This window comes from Cyprinodon tularosa, unplaced genomic scaffold, assembly GCF_016077235.1.
Source record: "Cyprinodon tularosa strain WSP-4 unplaced genomic scaffold, ASM1607723v1 ctg182, whole genome shotgun sequence".
Lineage (NCBI taxonomy): Eukaryota > Metazoa > Chordata > Actinopteri > Cyprinodontiformes > Cyprinodontidae > Cyprinodon > Cyprinodon tularosa.
Genome location: NW_024038624.1, coordinates 701,527 through 721,240, shown reverse-complemented (window position 1 = coordinate 721,240; position 19,714 = coordinate 701,527). Strand labels below are relative to the sequence as shown.

The window sequence follows — 19,714 nt, the reverse complement described above, 5'->3', positions numbered from 1 at the left end:
TTTTAGTTTTTGCAGTATCCTCTTCCGTATTTGTTGTACCTGGCAGCCATCTTGGATTTTTGAAATCTGGCCTGCTTGGAGATATATAACTTTTAGGGTCGATTTCAGTGTTTTTTCCTGCAGTTTTTAAAAAATCCAACCCCTGAGTATAAAAAGAGCATATCAATAGTGTAGTAAAACGCTTTATAAAAAGGTATTCATATGAACAACAACATTTTTAAGACTCCAGTCGTATAAAATACAGACTAAGAATTAGTCCCACTTTGCAGAACTTCTAAGAGTGTACTTTTTTAGTCTATTTAGTTAAAGGGGTATGTTGATATTATCATAGTCACATTATTGTGTATGAATATATAAGAAAGAGTAAAAACTATATGATCATGAAAATAAGGTAATACACTTCAAGCGTCCAGTCCGATTGTGTTTGAAAGTCATTTTGAGCCTAAATAGAATTCCAGCACCAGGTGCGATGAACAGACGTAAACAGATCCGTGCATAACCTGCTGGCAGTACTACGGTATTGACGCAGCTGCTTACTAGAACCCCAGCATCTGGAAATGCTTTGCGGTTGTAGTGTTGCATTGTGATTTAACTAATTTAGCGTGTCCTGCCAGTAAGCCTGCTAATGAAGCCTGTCCTTGATGGTTACAACAACCCTGCGTCCACATCTACTGCTTTAATTCAGGATTTAGTTTAGCAATAAAGTGACAGTTGGCCGTTCAATTCAATCCTCCCGAGAGCCTCCTAAGAGAACATCAAGGGGGGGAAAAAATCCCTGTATCTACCAAATGTAAACAAGGAAAACGCATGAAGTTAAGAATAATTTTGATGAAATAAGTTAAAAAAGTCTTAGATTTAAATCATTTTTAGTTGAAATGATTAACTTTCTTGGCTCATTGATTCCTTGTTTTCCCATCATGTACATGCATAATATAAAACATCTGGCCACTTGGTTTTGTTGTGTTAAATATACACAAAAAGGCTTAATCTACCAATAAACGGAGCAAAAGCAAAAAGCACAAAAACACAAATGATAAACCAGCAACAAGCCATTATTTTTCAGAAAAGGTTGTATGCAACCAGAATAAGCTACTGATGTATTAAATTAAAAAGTCATATAACTTTTCAAATTAATACTAAGACAAACTAATAATAAGACTATGCCCCATTAAGCTCATTTTCTTTGTTTAAAGTAAATATGTTTAAGTTATCATTTCAGTCTAAGCTATGACAATGATCACTAGGATTGAGATGAAGGTCATTTTGCCAACTTTCAGTTGAACACTTGAAAACAAAGTTAATGCCATGGTTATCGGTCAGCACCGTTTCTGGGTCTTTGGAGAGCTGGAGAGGACAATGCGAGGGAATCCAACAGACCATTCATCAAAGGGCCAGTACTTCAGTCCAGGCAGTGAATAGGGTATTTCATTGTTGGCATCCAGGTAAGCAATAAGCGTAGTGCCATAGGCTACAGCCATCACAATGAGAATGTGCCTGAAAAACATAAAAAGAGGCTAGAGTATGTCGAGTAAAATAAAGAAAAACAACCGCTGACCTAAAATCAATCAGAAACGCTAACATTCACCACTTTAACCTTTACCTTTCTCTTCTATCCAACTGTATTAATTTATTCCAAAAAAATCCGTTCTCCTAATTTTGTAGCATTTTTCATTGCTGAACTGCTTCCATTACATTTATGTAGTTGCTATATTTTTTGTCCAATCAGATTGCAGCCATAGTGCGTTGCTATGTCAATTCAATCTGCCCAGGGCCTGCAGTATCAGCAGCGCTGGCTGATGTTAACCATTATACTCCCGCTGCAGTGTGTCGCAGTGAGCTTGTCGCAGATATTTTTGAGTTATGCCCAATTTGAAGCGTGGTCGGCACTATGTTAATCCACAGCAGATGGACAAACAAGAACTAGCTGTGGGTCTAGATACAGCTGAGGAGGTGAGGAAGTGGGGGAAAGTTTGTGCGACAACGGAGGGACATGAGGGTGAAAAAGAGCGGGGATCCAGGTGGAAAAAGGGTCCAAGCATTCTTGCGCACCTCACTCTTCTAGCTGGTCCAACCTTACGAATTTTTTCCGCAATGGCGGTCATACAAACAGTAAGGTGCCAAACAGGAAATACGCATAGAGTAGATGTAGATTTGACCAATCAGAGGCCTTCTGTCTGCGGCACTGTCTGCAGTCACTTACAGTTTTGCAGAGGTGCAGCAGAGTGTCTGTGGAAGGAATGGGGGCATATCTGCTTTCACTGCGACACACACACGCAGACTGCCTGGTTTCTGAGTATAAATCAGCCTTTAGTCAGGAAGCCAGCCAATGGGTCCACCCTAACATCACCATTTTCTGTCCTCTGATTGGTCAGTTAGAACAAAAATGTTTACCGCCTAGTTAAGCTAGCGACAAATTGCATTTCAGGTTTGCTTTTGTTAAATGTTTTTCTGGCCTCAAGGGCTGTTATTAAATGGAGGTACTAAGACTTCCTGCACAAAGACAGAGGATGGATTCTGTTTATAAATAATCAGCATCGCTGCTGATTGTGATATACTTTATATGTCACATATAATATGCATATTAAATCTGAATGGCTACTGATGATGTAACTGTTACAGAGCTGTGGTTATAGAATAGAGGTTTGCTATTTTCTTAACTGGGCTTCTTGCTTAATTGATCTCTGTATTCACCCTCACACTGATCTTCCTCTCAGTTATACCTGCGCTAGTTACATTTCGTATTTGAATTCTATATATTCTCTTTTTATATATATAATTTATATATATATATATATATATATATATATATATATATATATATATATATATATATATATATATATATATATATATAGGGGTAGAGCATGAAACGGGCCTTGAAAGTCAGCCCGAAACCGACCCGAGTCCGAAAGAACCAGGCCCGTGCCCGGCCCGGCCCGTTATGATTGACAGCTTCGTAGAGCCCGACCCGTTTGCAGCCCGACATTTTTCAATTGTGCGCATTAAGGGCTAATCTCCGTTTCACTTCTGTAACATCCATTTTGCATTCATCGCATATAGATCGAACGTTATCACATGATCATTTATTTGCCGCGCATATAACGGTTTAAAGCCCGAGCCCGGCCCGGCCCGAATGAAATAATAAAAAGTACAGCCCGAACCCGCCCGAACCCGGCGGGACCTCTCGGGTCCCGTCGGGTTCGGGCTAATATTCCCTGCTCTATATAGGGGTGCCTACTGAAGGCCTTGGTACCAGATGCACTGATGTATAGATATAAATAGCTAGATATCTGTCTGCCTGTCTGTCTATCTCATCTATCTCCTTTATGAATATGAAAGGGCATCTCAGTTTTGCTTGATTTCCTGGTTGACAAAGAGTTTTTATTTAACCTGCTTTGTGAACTGGACCTCAGCAGTGTTCCTAAGCCAGAGCCTTGGAGGACACCAGTAGAAGCAGTAAATCAACTGGAATTGAGATAACAACTTTATATTCATTGTGTTCTGTGAGAAAGGAAACGATCAGACCAACCAACTTTCTAATCAGAAGCTATGTTTCCACCACTAAAATTTGAATTTGAAGCAAATTTTAAATACTTTTTTAAAAATTAAAAGTGAATTAACAAGCACTGCAAAGTGTATCTGCATCCTACATCGTTGTCTGCATTACATTGTCATGCATGGCTGTAAAAAACAGCAAGCAATCTAGCACTGCAATACTTCAAAATACACATTAGAAATAGCTGATGGAAACGCACTTAGAGATGCCAGTAAACTGCTTTTTGTCTTTATCTGTCCTCGTCTCCAATAAAACTAAATAAAGAAAAAAAAAACCCAGACATCTATAACTTATAGATTTATATTTCTATAGACTATAAGGATGGTTGCACACTGAAAATAAAAATGTATCTGATGTATTTAGGAATAAAACAAAGCAAGTTAATAGAGGTCTTACCAGATCCCGTGAAGGTAGCAGAAGTTTAACTGCTGCCAGAAACTGCAGCACAAACGGTCGCTAATCCAGCAAGAGATGGCGAGCACCCACAGAGCCACCGAGAGCTTGGCGAGACGCAGAGCCTTCTGGTCAGTACAGCTGGAGTTGAGGAAAGGTTTGCAGTCACTATGAAGCAAAGCTGCATGTTTTTATTTTCACAGCAATAAATAAATAAATGTACCATCTCATCTCCAGTGCTAAGGTGTAAAGAAGGTGGAGCCCAAAGCAGTTTAAGGCGTAGGCGTTTGCTGTAGGTTTGACAAACGATGACACAGAGGTGACGACGGTAATCAAAAGGACGAGCCGGGAAAATGTAGACCTGTGGTTGGGAAATCAGTAGAAAAACTTTATGGAAACAAATAAAATTCACATGATGTTAAACTTATGAAACAAATGCAAAAAGAAACACAAAACTTTAGCAAGGGAGGATAAACACAGACTGGTTTAAAGGGAAACTGGCAAAGTAATGTTTTTCTAATCTTCTAAAACTACATGTGAGACCCTGTTGCTTTAGAAACAGGCAACATATTTAATTGTGTTTTTTTTTTAGGTTAAATATCAACTCTAACTCTTTGTTGCTGTTTTTGCTGTGCTTTTCTGTGAGGTGAAGGCTGCAGCCTTTAGTCTCTAGAACACCTAGATCTAAACGTTTTGCACTGTGGGCCAAATTTACAAATTTAATTGGTGGAGAAAATGTGTTCTATCGACTACCATCGACAGAGATGATAACTTTCTCAAAAAACATTTTTCTGGTTTAGCAAAGTTTGTGTGGTCCTCCATATAATGTTTTATGAAAGCATTAAAACTTGGCTTATGAATGAATCACACTTTGTGTTGTACCTAAAATTTTTCATTAAATTTGTGAATTTAAAATCTTTTCCTTAAAAAAGCATTACATATGCAGCAGCTCCATCTGCTATTGTACAGAAATGGCAATGCTTTGTAGGTCTCTGCTCTAAGTAATGAATCCTGTCGTGTACTGCAGCTGTCTCAGTACAGGTTAGGTTTCTCTAAGTACACAGAAAAGTCCATTATCCATTCTTTAACGGGCTATTAAGGTGTGTGAGTCTTGAAAGTTACAAATATACTAGTAGACCCTGTACTAACATGTTGGAGGGTTGGGCAGTGATTTGTCACCCGGTCAAAGCAAAGCTTACCTGTCTTTGATAAAGGAAGGGAACAGTTTACGAGGGAACCAGACTGCATATCCCACAGCCAACACCCACAAGATGGAGAGTTCATCCAACATCTGACCTACGAAGCTAAGAGTCATGTGGAAATACGCAGAAAAAAGACCTACAGAAAAAAGAGTAATAGACTCTGTTACTGGGAAATGTTTCTGCTTTCACAGAATCAAGGCGACAAACAGGATGAACACGTTAAAACTGACATTGAGGAGGATTCTTGAGGTTCATAGATCCCTAAGATTAACAGGCTGTTTGTATCAATATACTAATGTTAGTTTACCATGAGCAGTATAAAAAACATGATCTTTATTAAGACCTAAAATGGTCCATAAAGCAAACTGTATTATCTTTGTGTGATGATCTGTTGTTCTGGACTGAAATGCAGACTTATGATCTGAATAGTAAGTTTTGAAAATTCAGTGAAATAACTGAGACAGATGAGCAAAGAACCAGACATGGATACATGAAGCAAAACTTAACTTAATCAGGGATAAATCCCTGCATAGCCAGGATTTTTGGTTTATTCCGGCAAGTTACAAAATAATAATAACTGAACTTTATTGATCTCAGATTGTAGAAATTTAGCTCTGCATTTAACCCATCCCCTTGGGGAGCAGTGGGCTGCCATCATGAGGCGCCCAGGCAGCTGTGTGGGGTTAAGGTACTTGCTCAGGGACCCAGAGTGGCAGTGGGAGGGGGGCTCAAACTCAGAACCTCAGGATACCAAGTTCTATACTCTAACCACTAGGTCGCCACTCCCTAAGTGTAACTTTTATTAAACGAAATGGCAAAGAACTGTCCCTTCATTCAGTACAGGACTACATTGTCTCTTTGGTTCTCCATCTCTCTTAAAATATATCTTTAATTATAAACCATGGCACTGTTTTTTTTCTACATACTTTTTCTGTGCCCCCATGAAAACATGCTGTCCTCACCCTGGCCCAACCAAATAAATTTGATCTAGAACCGCTGATGTCTGCAAAACAACTCTGGTCTATAGCAGAATTTTTAGACGTTATCCTCAGTTTGTTGCATTTTGTGCTGAGATCAGGGAGAAGAAAAGCATCCGAAATTTGAGTTTTCGTTACTGTAGGAACCTGTAGATGTTGGAAAGCAAATGTTTATTATGCTACATGCAATTAGATGCATTTCTGATACAAATCCATAGATTTCACCTTCACATTTTCACCAGAGTCAACAATTCAATTCAGTTCAATTAAGTTTATTTCTATAGCGCCAATTCACAACACATGTCATCTCAAGGTACTTTAAAGTTCAGCAGATCATGCAGTCAAATTGATTCAAAGTTTTCTATCTTAGGATAACCAGCTGATTGCGTCGACTCATTGACTCCAATGCAGTCCCTCACACTAACCATGCTTGTAGCGACAGTGGAGAGGAAAAACTCCCTTTTAACAGGAAGAAACCTCCAGCAGAACCAGGCTCAGTGTGAACAACTAATCTTAATTAAATTAAAATATTGCTCATACAACAAAACAAGGACAATTTCTTGTTGCTGCACTTGGTTTTTATGCTTAACGTAAACTGTCAGTAATGGGACAGTGTACTGTTATCATACAGCTCAGATAGCGACTAACTTTATGATCATTTCTGCAAAGTGTCATCAGGCTCCTTTGGTAGAAAGAGGAGTTTCCCTACTTGTTAAGTGCAACTCAGGGGGGGTTAAATCCAACAATATTTTACAAAAGAGCTACGAAGACAGAAAAGATCCAAAAATGTAGTACCTATTTTAAGCATAGTAGGGTAATACAATGTCCGAAATCTATTTAGATAATTTTGGGTTTCCAGGCTGAATTTCCAGCATACATGGCGATCACATTCACTGCTTCCCCACCAAACAGAGGGGTTGTTTCAGTCTTTTAATACTATTTAGATGTTCTCTTGTAAATATACCTTATATAGCTATTTTCAAAGGAGCTTTATGTGTGCTAAAGTAATCATTCAAATTAAGTCATAATGCTTATCTTCTTATATAATATTAACTGCACTAATAGAATAAAGCCAACAGATATTGTGTAATTCAGGTAATAAAGGTTAAATATTTACTGCTGCGTTCCTCTTGCACCTGCTGGGTTACACCTAGACTCATATTTTCTGTGCACAAAGAAATTTTTTTTTTTATGTCAAATTATTGTTGAGAATATAACTTTAATTCTATTTCAAACCCCAGTCATAAATTTACTTGTCTCTGCTATTGTAAATCTTCTTATTTTGCACCAGGAAGAGTATTGCTTTTTCCATAAAATCCATACTGTATTTACACCGATGTATCCTATAGTATAGTATGTAGCGTAACATTAGTATTTTACTATTTCGGACTCGAAGATATTGACTGATTTAGTCATTTGCATTGTGTCTGACGTTAAAAAAAAGAAAGTAGAGTAAATAGAAAGTAATTCACTGTGGAATGTTAATGTAGTAATTCTTTATAAAGTGGATTATGCTGTCTTTTTGTAGTGTTTGTCTTATTTATATTCTCATTTGAAATAGTAATCTGCTAAAATATATTGTTATATTGGTAAAGAAAAAGCAACTAAAACATTTAAAATTAAAATTTACAGACACAGCACCAAAGTATATGACATCATGCATAATTTGCAAATAGAAAATAACATAGCATTAACAGACATGTTCATGTAATTCAGTCTTGACCTGAAATCTTGAAATTATATGTAAAATATTATTACTACAACAATGTAATAAATACATGTATATTACATGTACATAATCATTATAGCACATTTGGAACATCTGTATTATCATGCTTTTTTTTAAATCATAAGTTAAGTAATCTACTGATGCTATAAAACAGCAAGTGAGGAATTTATTTTTATTTTAATAGTCTTAAGCCCCCCTGAAAATGAGAAAATCATTGTTGTTCGATGCTGTAGCGCACATATTGTTTACAATGCGACCAGTCTAACTAGGGAGTACCAATATGAGTGAATTCACTCCACCCCGTACTACCAACAGACTATCAGCAATCCAGTGAATCAATACATATCAGTGGAACAAATGCTCACATGACATTTGACAACTTGTTAATCCTGTGCTTATAGAGGAGTGGCGAGAAGAAAGCCCTTCTTGGGATAAAGCCATTGATAGATCCAAAAATAAGGAGTTCTGAATAGACTAAATCTTTTTTTTGCCTGCTGGTTAATCCTGGAAGAAAACTTGTTTGAGGGCGGAAAAGACAAAGATGCATTTAAGGAACCTCCATAGAAAGTCTGATTTCATTTCCACCTCTGTAAAACACACTGGTGGCATCATCAAAACTCAAAATTTTCCATTTAATAAAAAAGAAAAAACTGCTTAAGATCGTCTTGAAGACAAACGGTTAACATGCACCTTATGTGGGTTAATTATGTGGGTGTGCAGTTGAGTTTAACCTTTGTACCCTATAATGATAAATGTTAACATCACGGCTACTTTAATAGACCAAAGAAAATATCTAACCAGGCCCACATTTTTGAGAGTTTTCAGTTATGACTTTATTAGTAGCAAACACTGTGATAACTTTTCAAAATACTGCACCTTTAACAAAATGATTAATCTATCCTATGTAAAATAATATTTGTTGGTGTAGTGTTTCTTTACTTTTTGAATGTGTGCAAGACATATGCAGTATTAGATGTATATGTCCCGTTCTTCATGCCGACCACAATTTGGTGCATTGCGTGCTGCTTGAGCAGGCAACAGATCCTCACTAGCGAACAATCGGAGTGAGTAGTGGGTAGTGGGAGGGAATAGCCACTGATTGAGAAAGGCTCCTAAAATCCCAAATATCACACAGATGAGTAATTTGACTCAGAATAACTGTTCTCTACTCAGAATAGAGTTATTCCATTTTCTGAGACTAGGCCCAGATGGAAAGGGAAATCAAACTAAAGACTTAGGTATTGAGGAATACAAGTGAATGGAATCTACTAATTAATTTCGGCTTAGGGAGAAAAGGTTTAAACAAGGATAAACAAGGAGAAGAAAAACTAAGAAAACCAATTTAACACAACGGAACTAATGACGAGACAAAGTAAATGAAAACCTACTAAGGAACAGCTTCTGTTCCTTTATCTTTTCCCAGAAACACTGGGTAAAGATAAAGGAACAGAAGCTGATTTGCTAACATTACTAGCTGCAGCTAAGAGGAAAACAGTACTGTCTCAAGAGGCGGGATCTCCTGAATAATAGCCAATTACAGGCAGTTTACTTTCTAAGGTTGGTTCCAGCCTCAAAGTGACAAAGGTCGACATTAACCCAGAGAAACAGGTTCACAGGAGAGTAGGAGAGAATCTACAGGTGCATAAAAAGCAAGAGAATGCAGGTATATTGGAGGCCTCATGGTGTTGAATCTGCATGCATGCATATTCAAAATGCACATTTAGAGTGTGTTATATGCATAAAACTGCTCAGATTAGTATTTATTATTTGTGTGCGCTTTTGGCAGAGTTTTGACTTCGTATTTCCAGTGTTGTTTTTCACTTGCACGCAGTTATATCATCCGTCAGATCTTGAAAAATCCAAAGAGAGGCTCTGGAACATGTTCACAGGATCAATATGCAGAAATACCGGATGCCCACTGTTAAATATGGTGGAGGATATGTATCTTTTAAAGGCACACTATGCAACATTTTTCAGTTAATTAATGTGTTCCATAACTTTATGGATGATTAAATGATTCATTTCAGGTTGAACAAAGGTATTCTCGGCCGCCCTGGTGGTCTGTGGGGGAAATACCGCACTTGCAATTGCAGGAGCGCCGACCCGCACCCACAGGCTCAGAAGTCTTGCGAGAGTCAATCTTGCTTTACGGCGAGAACTGCTACACGCCCCCAGTTAAAAGCATTCTCGTTGCTAGCACAGTGGCGATCTTTGTGCAGTTATGCTACGTTCACATCGGACGCAGCAAAAGCAGCATAATCGCGTCTGCTGCTTCATTTTTGCTGCTTGTACCAGTTAGTTCTGACGCGCGGCTGAAGCCGCTTTGCTGCTCTGGCTGCGCGGTGTAAAAGTGGGTCTGACGCGCGTTGGGCGGAGCTTCACTATCCTTTCTCTGCCTTGCAGCTATATTTGCTGTGATCAGTGGGAATAAAGTAGTTTTAATATGTGTTTAAGTGAGAAAATACACCTGAAAATGTAATCAGTGGCGTCAGTTCATTCAGATTATTATCCTGCCTTTAATATTTTTTCTGTCGGAGCCGCTCAGACCCCCACATACCAGCGGTGCGCCGACAGTAGGAATCCCTTCATCAGCAGCCTCTGGCCGGGTCGCCTCCTCGCGGTTCACCGCGGCAGCTGGTAGGTGTTTTTCATCTAAATAATCCAAACTGCATATTCTGCCGGCAGATTTCTGCATTTTAAGTTAATTTAGGCGTCAATAAACTGTTTAAGAGGAGTGATCATAGCCTATGATCATCAGCGCTGTGTCTCTCTCCCTGCGTCAGATGATTAAACGCGCCTGACGCGCTGCTTCAGCTGCTCAGACGTGCTGCGCCTGCTGCTTAAAACGCGCTGCAGGACCTTTTGCTGCGCCTTGACACGCGTCAACCATTGACTTTGCATGTAAACTCGCTGCTTCTGTCGCGCCAGCTGCGGTGTGAACGCAGCATTAGTCAATCATTGCGTTCGCCTGTCTGCTAAGCTCAAAACAACCGCGCCTGGCTTGATGGAGAAACCAGGAGAACAGCTGTGCATATTTACGACAGTGCACTTTTACTTTCGCCCTCTGGGGGGAGCCTCGCTGGAAAATCAACACCGGTTGCATAGTGTACCTTTAAAAGCCAAAGCAAACCAAGCTGAACTTTGTTTTTAACCTCGGGGTATTTTTTTTCCCTATTATGTAAAATAATAGGGAAATAAATAAATAAATAAACTCAAATTTAATCACACATTACAAATACTGTGTGCGAGTTAATGCTGACTTTCACAAACTTACTTTATGAAGGTTTGCAAAAAAAAGTTTCACCTCAAATTAACATTAAATGCCTTAGTAATGTATTTTTTACAGATTTTTTTAATGTATGTTACTGCCACAAATAAGAGTAATTTAATGTAAAATAGAATTAGATAAAAATAAAGTGAACTTGCCAACAAAAATCATCATGATCCAGACCAGATGGATCGCCAGGCTCCTCTGTTTGGCATAGGGATGCAGCAGGTAGAGCATGATTGGTGCAACGATGAAGAAATAAAAGCTGCTGACCTGCAGGGAAAACAACAAATCAGATGGTGGAAAATGACTGTAGAATGTCCTGAGCAGGGGCTGATGACTTTAAACATCAAACCACATTAATCCACCCGTGAGGAGTTTACCGTGTTGAAATACTCCACCACATGTTCTGAGTATCTGTAGTTTTCTTCACACCAGTCAATTTCTGAACTTTGATAGGCGAAAGCGTCAGCCATCTTTTCACTGGAACAGAGGCCTGAAAGGTTGCAAGAAGAACAATTATTCAAATAAAGGTCAGTGTAAAGGTTTAGATTCTCATTGGATGGAAATTAGCGTTTGGCTACACACCGGCATGTTTACATTCATGTGTTTTTCACGAGTGTAGATTAACATGCACTATACCAATTAAATCAATAGATAAAATAAAATTGAAGTGGTTCCAAACAGTTTAATCCTTTAACTTTTTCAGTATATCATAGACAAACCACTCTTACTGGATCTGAAGCTGGGGTTGGCTAAGAAGCCCACATTATTTTCAAACTGGAATTATAACTTCAGAGGTTAATGTATGAGCTGTTGAATTCAAGCTTAAAAAATAGGCGCTTCTTAGTTCCAATATAAAGTCATACTAAAGCGTACAGAGTTTATACTTCCTTTCTCTGCCTTTATGACATTGATCTTGTCTCTATGACATCACTTATGTTTATTGGTTCGGTTTGTGTCAACTATCTAAACACGTGAGTGTCTGCAGCTTTTCATTCTCATTGGTCAGAAATGAAACTGCATTATAACGCTCAGTTGAGCTGTAGATGGAGAATTGTTTGTGTTATATAGCTCTGTCCTTACACATTAGATTGTTTTATTAGTTTATGATCAACTCTGTGACCAAATCATGCAACCGCTCTGTGCTATCTTATGTACATTGTGCCTTTATTTTTCTGCTGATATCAAGCTTTAGAACACAAAGTTTTGTCAGATCTAATAGCTTAGAACCTGATGGGGATGGATTCCTGAAACCAAGGATGCTGAAGTTTTCCCCTGTGTGCAGTGATGATTTGAACGGGCATGTTGGTTTAAGAACATGCAGGAGCCTCTGTTTTGCATTTTTGAGGGTTTTCTTATTGCAAAACAGCAGGTTTTTGCAGCACCTGATTAAATCACTTGAATCAGGTGAGATGAAGCAGAGTTGCACCTAAAACACAAGGGAACACAGTGGAAAAACACTTTTCCACAGGAGTAGACGTCCTAGATAAGGTTTACAGGTACAATATATAACCTTTTGCCATTTAACTATTTAAATTAGCTGATAACTCCACTCTAGGATTAATCTCTCACGCACTGAATACACTCCCTGTGTCTTGTGTATCACTGCACAAGGGTCATATATTTTATACATTGGTGTCAGGCTTTCAGGTTATTTGTTTTTTATGTTTACAATTTGTTTTACAATTTCATTGACTCCTGTTGGTCCTGTTTTACAGACTCTGAATAAACTGCCAACATTCTGTGTAAGATCTCTTTTATTTTAAGTTTCCTTTTGCCCTCCTTGTTTCTGACTGATTATCTGTGAAACAAGCCTTGTTAAACAAACAATGCAATTTGGACCTCTGATTCATACCTGATCTTATCTCATATCAAAGATAAATAACATCCCTCCTTTTTTTGATTAGTAACAGACAATAAACATGTTCATAGTGGATTTTAATTATTAACTAAAGGCATGGATATAACACAGATATGAAACATACATTTAAGTAGTTTTTATTTAGTTATACCCAATAAAAATATATTTTTAAGCATATTTGGAAATAGATACACAGGTACATCACAAGGTTCAAAGGATGTGAATTCTTGTATATAGGAATTTGAGGAGGTTTGGTAAGTTTAAACTTCAACCATTATCCTGATACCTAATGGGTTAGAATGAAAAACATATTCAGAAACAAGTTGATGTCAAATATATCCAGAAAGAAAAAATAGCAAGTTCAGAGTCTGGTAAGTAATTAAAATATATTTCCGAAGAATTTGTACCTTTATTGAGATAGTCTGCAAGTTAAGGACATTTAAAACAACTGCCAACCCAGAAAGGAAGCTGTAAGGTACCAACAGAAGTCTCAGAAAACCCAACAGTATCTTCACAGGACTTCCAGCAGGCTTTGTTTGCATAGTGTCTTTACATTAAGAAACAGACTGAACAAGGTGTGCAAGGAGGAACTACGTGTTCTTTAGGAAGAAAATAAAAAGGCTACAGTCACCATAGAGAATGAGCTCAAAGTGTGAAGATTAGAGTTGGATGAGCACAGAATCCACCATTACTTTGTATCACAGCGTAGACAATAAGTTTAAAAACAGAATTAAATGCTGAAATATGACTATAAGTATAAACATAGCATAGCAGTAAATCCCCAAAAGATTGTCTGAAAATTAAGGAAGGGAGAATCCAGCCAGAGCCTAGATTTTGAGCTCATTGACATTAAATGGGCTGCTAATGCTTGAATCTCCTAAAACAACTTAGAGCCTAAGATGTGGGGGGTGGGAGAAACTTTCCTGCAGAGATTTGGTTACAGGTAGCATCTCTGCACAAAGAAGTAATCTTTTTTTTTTTTTGACTGAAAGTAATATCAACATTCTGGACAGGCTAAATCTTTGGAAATTATTTAAGATTAGGGTGATAGCAGGGAGGCCTTTCCCATATCAAAGACCTGGAAGTCATTCCAAAATAAAGGGATGGTCAGCATTCAATAAAAGGTTTGATTGCTGTTATGTAAAGCAAACATTCTTCTATTGATTGTTGGGAAGGGTTCTAAATAATTTTTGGTATTTCCAAAAAAAAAAAAAAAAAATCTGTAATAAATTTTGTTAAATATTTTGTCAGATACCTTCCAAAAATAAGAGGCATTACATATGCTTTCCTATTAAGAAGCTAAAGAAGCATGCAGAGGAAGAATGCAGGTAAATGACAATGATACAATGGTCATCAATGTTCGCCTCATCTGATCTGTTTTAAAAACGTAAAAAAAAATACACATTCAGATTTAAATAATTCTTAACTAATAAAGGAATAATTCAAACATAGTGTATAATTCATGAAAGGTCAATAAAAGGTCATATTAGTGCTCTTCCTATTTGCATTGGGACCCCATTACACCTGGTCCAATTTAAACTCCCTCTCCAAATCCAGTTTTGATTATTGTACAGTAATAACAGAAATGATGGAACGTTTATTAACTAAAAAAAAAAAGTTCTACAGTCAGATAAGATTATTTCACGGGTTTAAGATTTAAATTTTTAAACTGGAGGAGATTAAAGATGCTCAAAGTGAAAAAATCAGGTAAAATGCTCTTTGAGAGCCAATTAAGGCTCGTTCCTGTATTATACATGTTTTTTTTTAAAGAAAATTTTCAAATCCTAATAAACAAAAAAATAAAAGCTTAAAAACATCAGTGTGTATTGAGTCTATATCATGCGTTTTATTTAGTGAGGATTTAAACAGCTATTTAGCCATGTTTACATGGCCAATGTTCAGGTAATTATCATTAAGGTAACAGTTTAACATCTCGCCAATCTGAAAATACGACATCCATTAAAATCCAGCTAAATATCAGTGGTTCTTAGTGAGCTATCAGAGAGCCTACCTCCCATGGCTGCGCTCCTCGGTGCCGCTGCGCTCCCAGCGCTCCGACAGGTGGATCAAAGGGGCGGACTCCCGCTGTTACGTCATCCGTAGAGCCCTCTGTCCAGCGTCGTTAGGGTTACAGGTATTTAAATGTAGAAAAAACAAAGCTAAACGGAGGGGGAAAAAAAAGATAAATAAATAATATATATTAAGTATCTATCTCGTTAGTCCTGCTTTAACATGAGTCAGAGCAGAAAAGGTTAAAGGGCAGTAAAGCTTCTGTACTCTCTGCCAACATGTGTGGATTATCCCTGCTCTTACTCATTACAAAACAAACTGAACCGGTCGAGCTATTTCAGAATAAAGTATAAACGCAGCTGAGGGCGGTTCAGCTGGAAAGGTGAAGGGATTTCTAACTGTGGGGTGTTTCCTGAAAAGCTGGATGTTCAGTTTCTTTAACAACTGTTTAAGGTTCATCCTCCTCCTTCTTTCATCCTTATATTCGATTTTAATTGAACTTGAGGTAGATTTGGGGTCTCTGAAAATCCTCACACATTTTATATTTGGTGGTTTTCTGCCCCTAACTGATTCTGGATGAGTTTTTTGTGGTGTTTGTAAACAAATTTAAACCACCTTTGAGACATTAAACTGCAAAATGACTCATAACTCATCAGATGAGTCAGGTTTGTTTTACAAAACAGCCAGCTTAGTGAACAATCAATTTTATATTTGGCTTTTAGATGATTCCTTTTCAACTTGTCACAAAAACGTACTTATTTTATAAGGTCAGTACATCTCTGCAGTACAAGTGCAATAATCCAACTGAACTACTGTGTAGTCAAAAGTACACACATGTGTTACTTAAGTAGAAGTATAGATACTGCAGTTTAAAAACACTCTGGTAAAAGGTGAAGTATCAACTTGACCTCTTTACTCAAGTAAAAGTGAAAAAGTATGTGCTCCAAAAACTATTTAAAGTATAAAAATATAAAGTAACCTTTAAAAAAACAGCCAGATGCCACTATATGAATTGAAAGCTCAATTTATCGACTATTTGGAAATCTTCTTAGAGATAGGGCCAAGGATGAGGGAGGTCTTGCTGGTCTCCATCTCCCGATACGCTCTCGCCTGTGTCTGACCTTTCAGACTCCTTTAGCTAACCAATGAGAGTTTGCGTTATATGACTCATCCAATTACACTAGTTTTCACTAGCACATGACCTGAAATAAATATTCATAAACATTAAACCGAAGCCAAGAGTAATAAGTAATGTTTGTTTTAAAAATGTAAGGAATAGAAATCACAGATACTTGTGTGAAAATGTAATGAGTAGAAGTCAGAAGTAGTAAGAAAAATAAGTAATGGAGTAAAGTATAGATACATAAAAAGTGTATTTAAGTACAGCAGTGAAGTATTTGTACTTTGTTAGTTTACACCTCTGGTAGTCTGTATAATTTTCAATAATTTATATGGTCAGTACATTTCTGCAGTGCAAGTGGAATAACCCAAGTCAACTACTGTGTAGTCTTCCCTTAGCTCTCTGTGCAGATATATTTTTTTTATATCTAAGGGAAACATATTACAGGTCATTACAACTGTGTTCTTTGTAATGCATTTTTGGTACCATATACAATCTTTTTTATATTGCCTGTTGTATTTTTATCTTTAACGGCATCTTGCTCTCTTTGTACTCTATATAAGCTACTGGAACGAGTATTTCCCTGAAGGAGTAATCCCAAGGGAGATAAAGTTGAGTCTAAGTTTAAAAAACAAATAATTTGTTTCAGTTTATTGTAGGCAATAATCCATCAAATAACATCAAATAATCATATTTCAGGACAACATTTCTAAAGAGTTTACATCTCAAAATGTTTCAAAGTCAGTTTATTCACCTTTCATGTTCTGGTGTTACATTTGTTTTTCTCTAATCCGCTGAACTTTTGCATTCATAAACACTTTGCCTGCACTTTGCATTAGAGAAAGAGCCATACAGGATTTTTAAGGCCAATGCAGATTATTTTGACATTAGTCTAACCTATTCCTGACATTTCCTGCCAAATATATATATATATTTTTTTTAATGCTCAGTGATCCTCTCTTCATTAGAACATGTTCTTAAAAATGAATTATTTGTTGCCTTCACTACGGAGCATTAGCCTGCCTCTTTGTAAAGCAAACTGGTATGCAAATTTTTATATACCAACAGCCATGTGACTTTTCAACACTCTGTAGTGTGGCTGTTTTAAAACTGGGCTATCATTTCCTATTTTTTTGTCTTTTTTTTAATATAAAATCTGCTCACCAAGTTCCCTTGCGTGTATTTTCTTTTTATAATTTTTATATATTTTTAATACTATATTATATGTTTATTTTTATTTGTGCCAGTCAAACAAATTTCTAAATCTAAAGTCCCTTAAAATACTTAATAATTATTTACTTTGCAGTAAAGGATGATTGAACTAAATTTATTGCAGGAACTACCAAATAGTGTTGGCTGGTTCTGAGTGCGACCTCCTCAGCTTCTCATCAGCTGCTGTCGCGGTTGCCTAGAGACCAACTCTCCCTATTTCCCATGTTAACCCCTGATTCTACACCACTTCCTCAGAAGGAAACACTTTCAACTACCCAGATGTGAGAGGGAAGACGCAAACCCATTGCTGAACAGCATCAGTGAAGATTAGTATCAGGAAAATCAAAATATGTTGGGCTTTCAGCAAGTTTGTGAAGCAAAGTGGATCATTCATGGCCCACAATTCAGCAGGAGAGAAACATAACAGACCCAAAAGAACGCAGAATCACAAGCATCAACCCTTAACTTCCTGACCATTCCCTGAAGCTAATATGGTACAGAGTATTATATTGTTGTTATTATTGTTTATGTGGAAACTCTGTATGTATTAGATAATAAGTGGTTATTTAAAGAGTAAATCATATTATATATTATAAAAAATAATACATGGAAATAAATATTATATACATTTGCTTACATTTCCCTGTTTAAAAAGTTTATTTTGTGCATATTTTTTGTGTGTTTTCTTTTTCTTTGGGCTTAGTATTCAGATATTAAAGAATAGGAAGTTATCAACAAAGTCTGATGTCACAGAGAATGCAGATGAGTTTCTGCTGTCTTATAAATACCATAGTATGATTTTATGAGCATTTAGTACAGACAAGTACTATTAAGTTATGTTAGATATATTTTTAAATGGTTCTAATTTACACTTTCAATCCCAATCCAACTTTATAGCCCTTTAAAAACCAAAAGGACTATATGCTGCACAAAAGCAGAAATACAAACACAGTTATTAGTTTAATAATACAATGTAGAATCAGTTAGTAAAAACAATGTAGAAAATTAATAATTATGAAAAAAACATAAAATAAACCAACACCAACTTCCTCTTGAGTTTTAAATTCCAGAGAGAAAAGCAGAGACTTTAAAAGAGATTTAAAAATGGTCGAAGAGGAAGCATGCATGATCTACAGTGGCAAATTGTTAACTGACCCCTCTAGATGCTAGTGCCATGTGGTATATTGTGTAGCAGACATGTGTAACTGTGCAATAACTGTTGTGTGCATGGGGCACTTTATTATATCTACTAATTTTTTGCATTATATTTGCAGCAGTTTTTTTTACAATGAAATGTCCATTGCTAACTAAGGATTTTAAGCTTTATTTGGAGAAATTGCTCTCTTGAATAGCTCTCGTGTTTTGGACATATGAAAGCCGTACATGCATGTGGAGAGCATGCATCCATCCATCGTCTATACCTGGTTGTCCATGCAAAGCTGGGACAGACCTGGCACCCAACTAGGTGATCATATGGGGTTGTAGAAGGAGAACTCCAAATAAAATGGCTCATTCCACTGCTACCTATCATAACATAAAAAAGAATCTAAATACATCGTAAAACATATGCATAAAACATTGTGAAGCTATGTACAGATTTAAACATACTTATACAATACGTAGTTCTATTAGTATCCAAAACTAATAATTAAAGAAAAGTCTAGGTTTGATTTCAAATCACTTTGTAAAATGAAATCACACTAGCATCACACTAAATAAATTCTTATGATAAGTTCTTGTACGTGAATCCTAATGGGTGATTAACAGTTGACATCATTGTATGTAGCTTATGGTGTTCCCCTGGGGTCAGTATTAGGATCGATAATGTTTATTTTATACATAGATTAAATATAAAGTTTCAAAAGTATTTAATGACTCTATGAATCTGTCAAGGGGTAAAAACGTAGGTGAAACTTGAACAAGAGAATGCCAAAAAATATTCTAAAGAAAGCCTAAGTGAGCTTTACTTAAGGCTGATTTATACTTCGAAACTAGTTCCTCTGTTTAGGCATCGCAGAGAGCAAAAAGACGTCCCCGCCCCCTCTAGAGACACTCTGCTGCACCACTCCAAAATTGTAGCTGACCGCAGACAGTGCCGCAGACAGGAGGCCGGCTTGTTTTGTTTTTATGACCGAAATTGCTGAAAACAACTTGCAAAGTTGGAGCAGCTAGAAGAGCGAGGTGCGCGAGAACGCTGGGACCCTTTTTCCACCAGGATCCCTGCTATTTTTCGCCGTCATGTCCGTCCGTTGTCGGAAAAACTCACCCTCAATTCCTCACCTCCTCGGCCGTATCTAGACCAACAGCTATGTCTTGTTTGTACATGTGCCGTGGATTAACATAGTGCAGACCACGCTTAAAAATTGGGCATAAATCAAAAATA

The 19,714-nt window shown here is 37.1% G+C and overlaps 1 protein-coding gene across 1 annotated transcript; it reads right to left on the bottom strand.

The window, feature by feature from the left end:
• acer1 (alkaline ceramidase 1) lies at positions 1-15,161 on the bottom strand. The gene is made up of 7 exons (XM_038282351.1): positions 15,001-15,161; positions 11,509-11,621; positions 11,284-11,398; positions 5,149-5,287; positions 4,173-4,310; positions 3,953-4,090; positions 1-1,494 (listed from the first exon to the last, which is right to left on the bottom strand). The coding sequence occupies exons 1-7, from the start codon at positions 15,005-15,007 to the stop codon at positions 1,317-1,319; spliced, it is 828 nt and encodes a 275-aa protein (XP_038138279.1). The 5' UTR covers positions 15,008-15,161; the 3' UTR covers positions 1-1,316.
• Between the last annotated feature and the right edge of the window lie 4,553 nt (positions 15,162-19,714).

Excerpts from the sequence above, each read along its gene's own strand:
- acer1 (XM_038282351.1), bottom strand. Across the intron at positions 11,399-11,508 it reads TGGTGGAGTATTTCAACACG|GTCAGCAGCTTTTATTTCTT; the intron begins GTAAACTCCTCA and ends TTTTCCCTGCAG. Across the intron at positions 4,091-4,172 it reads TTAGCACTGGAGATGAGATG|CTGTACTGACCAGAAGGCTC; the intron begins GTACATTTATTT and ends CCTCAACTCCAG.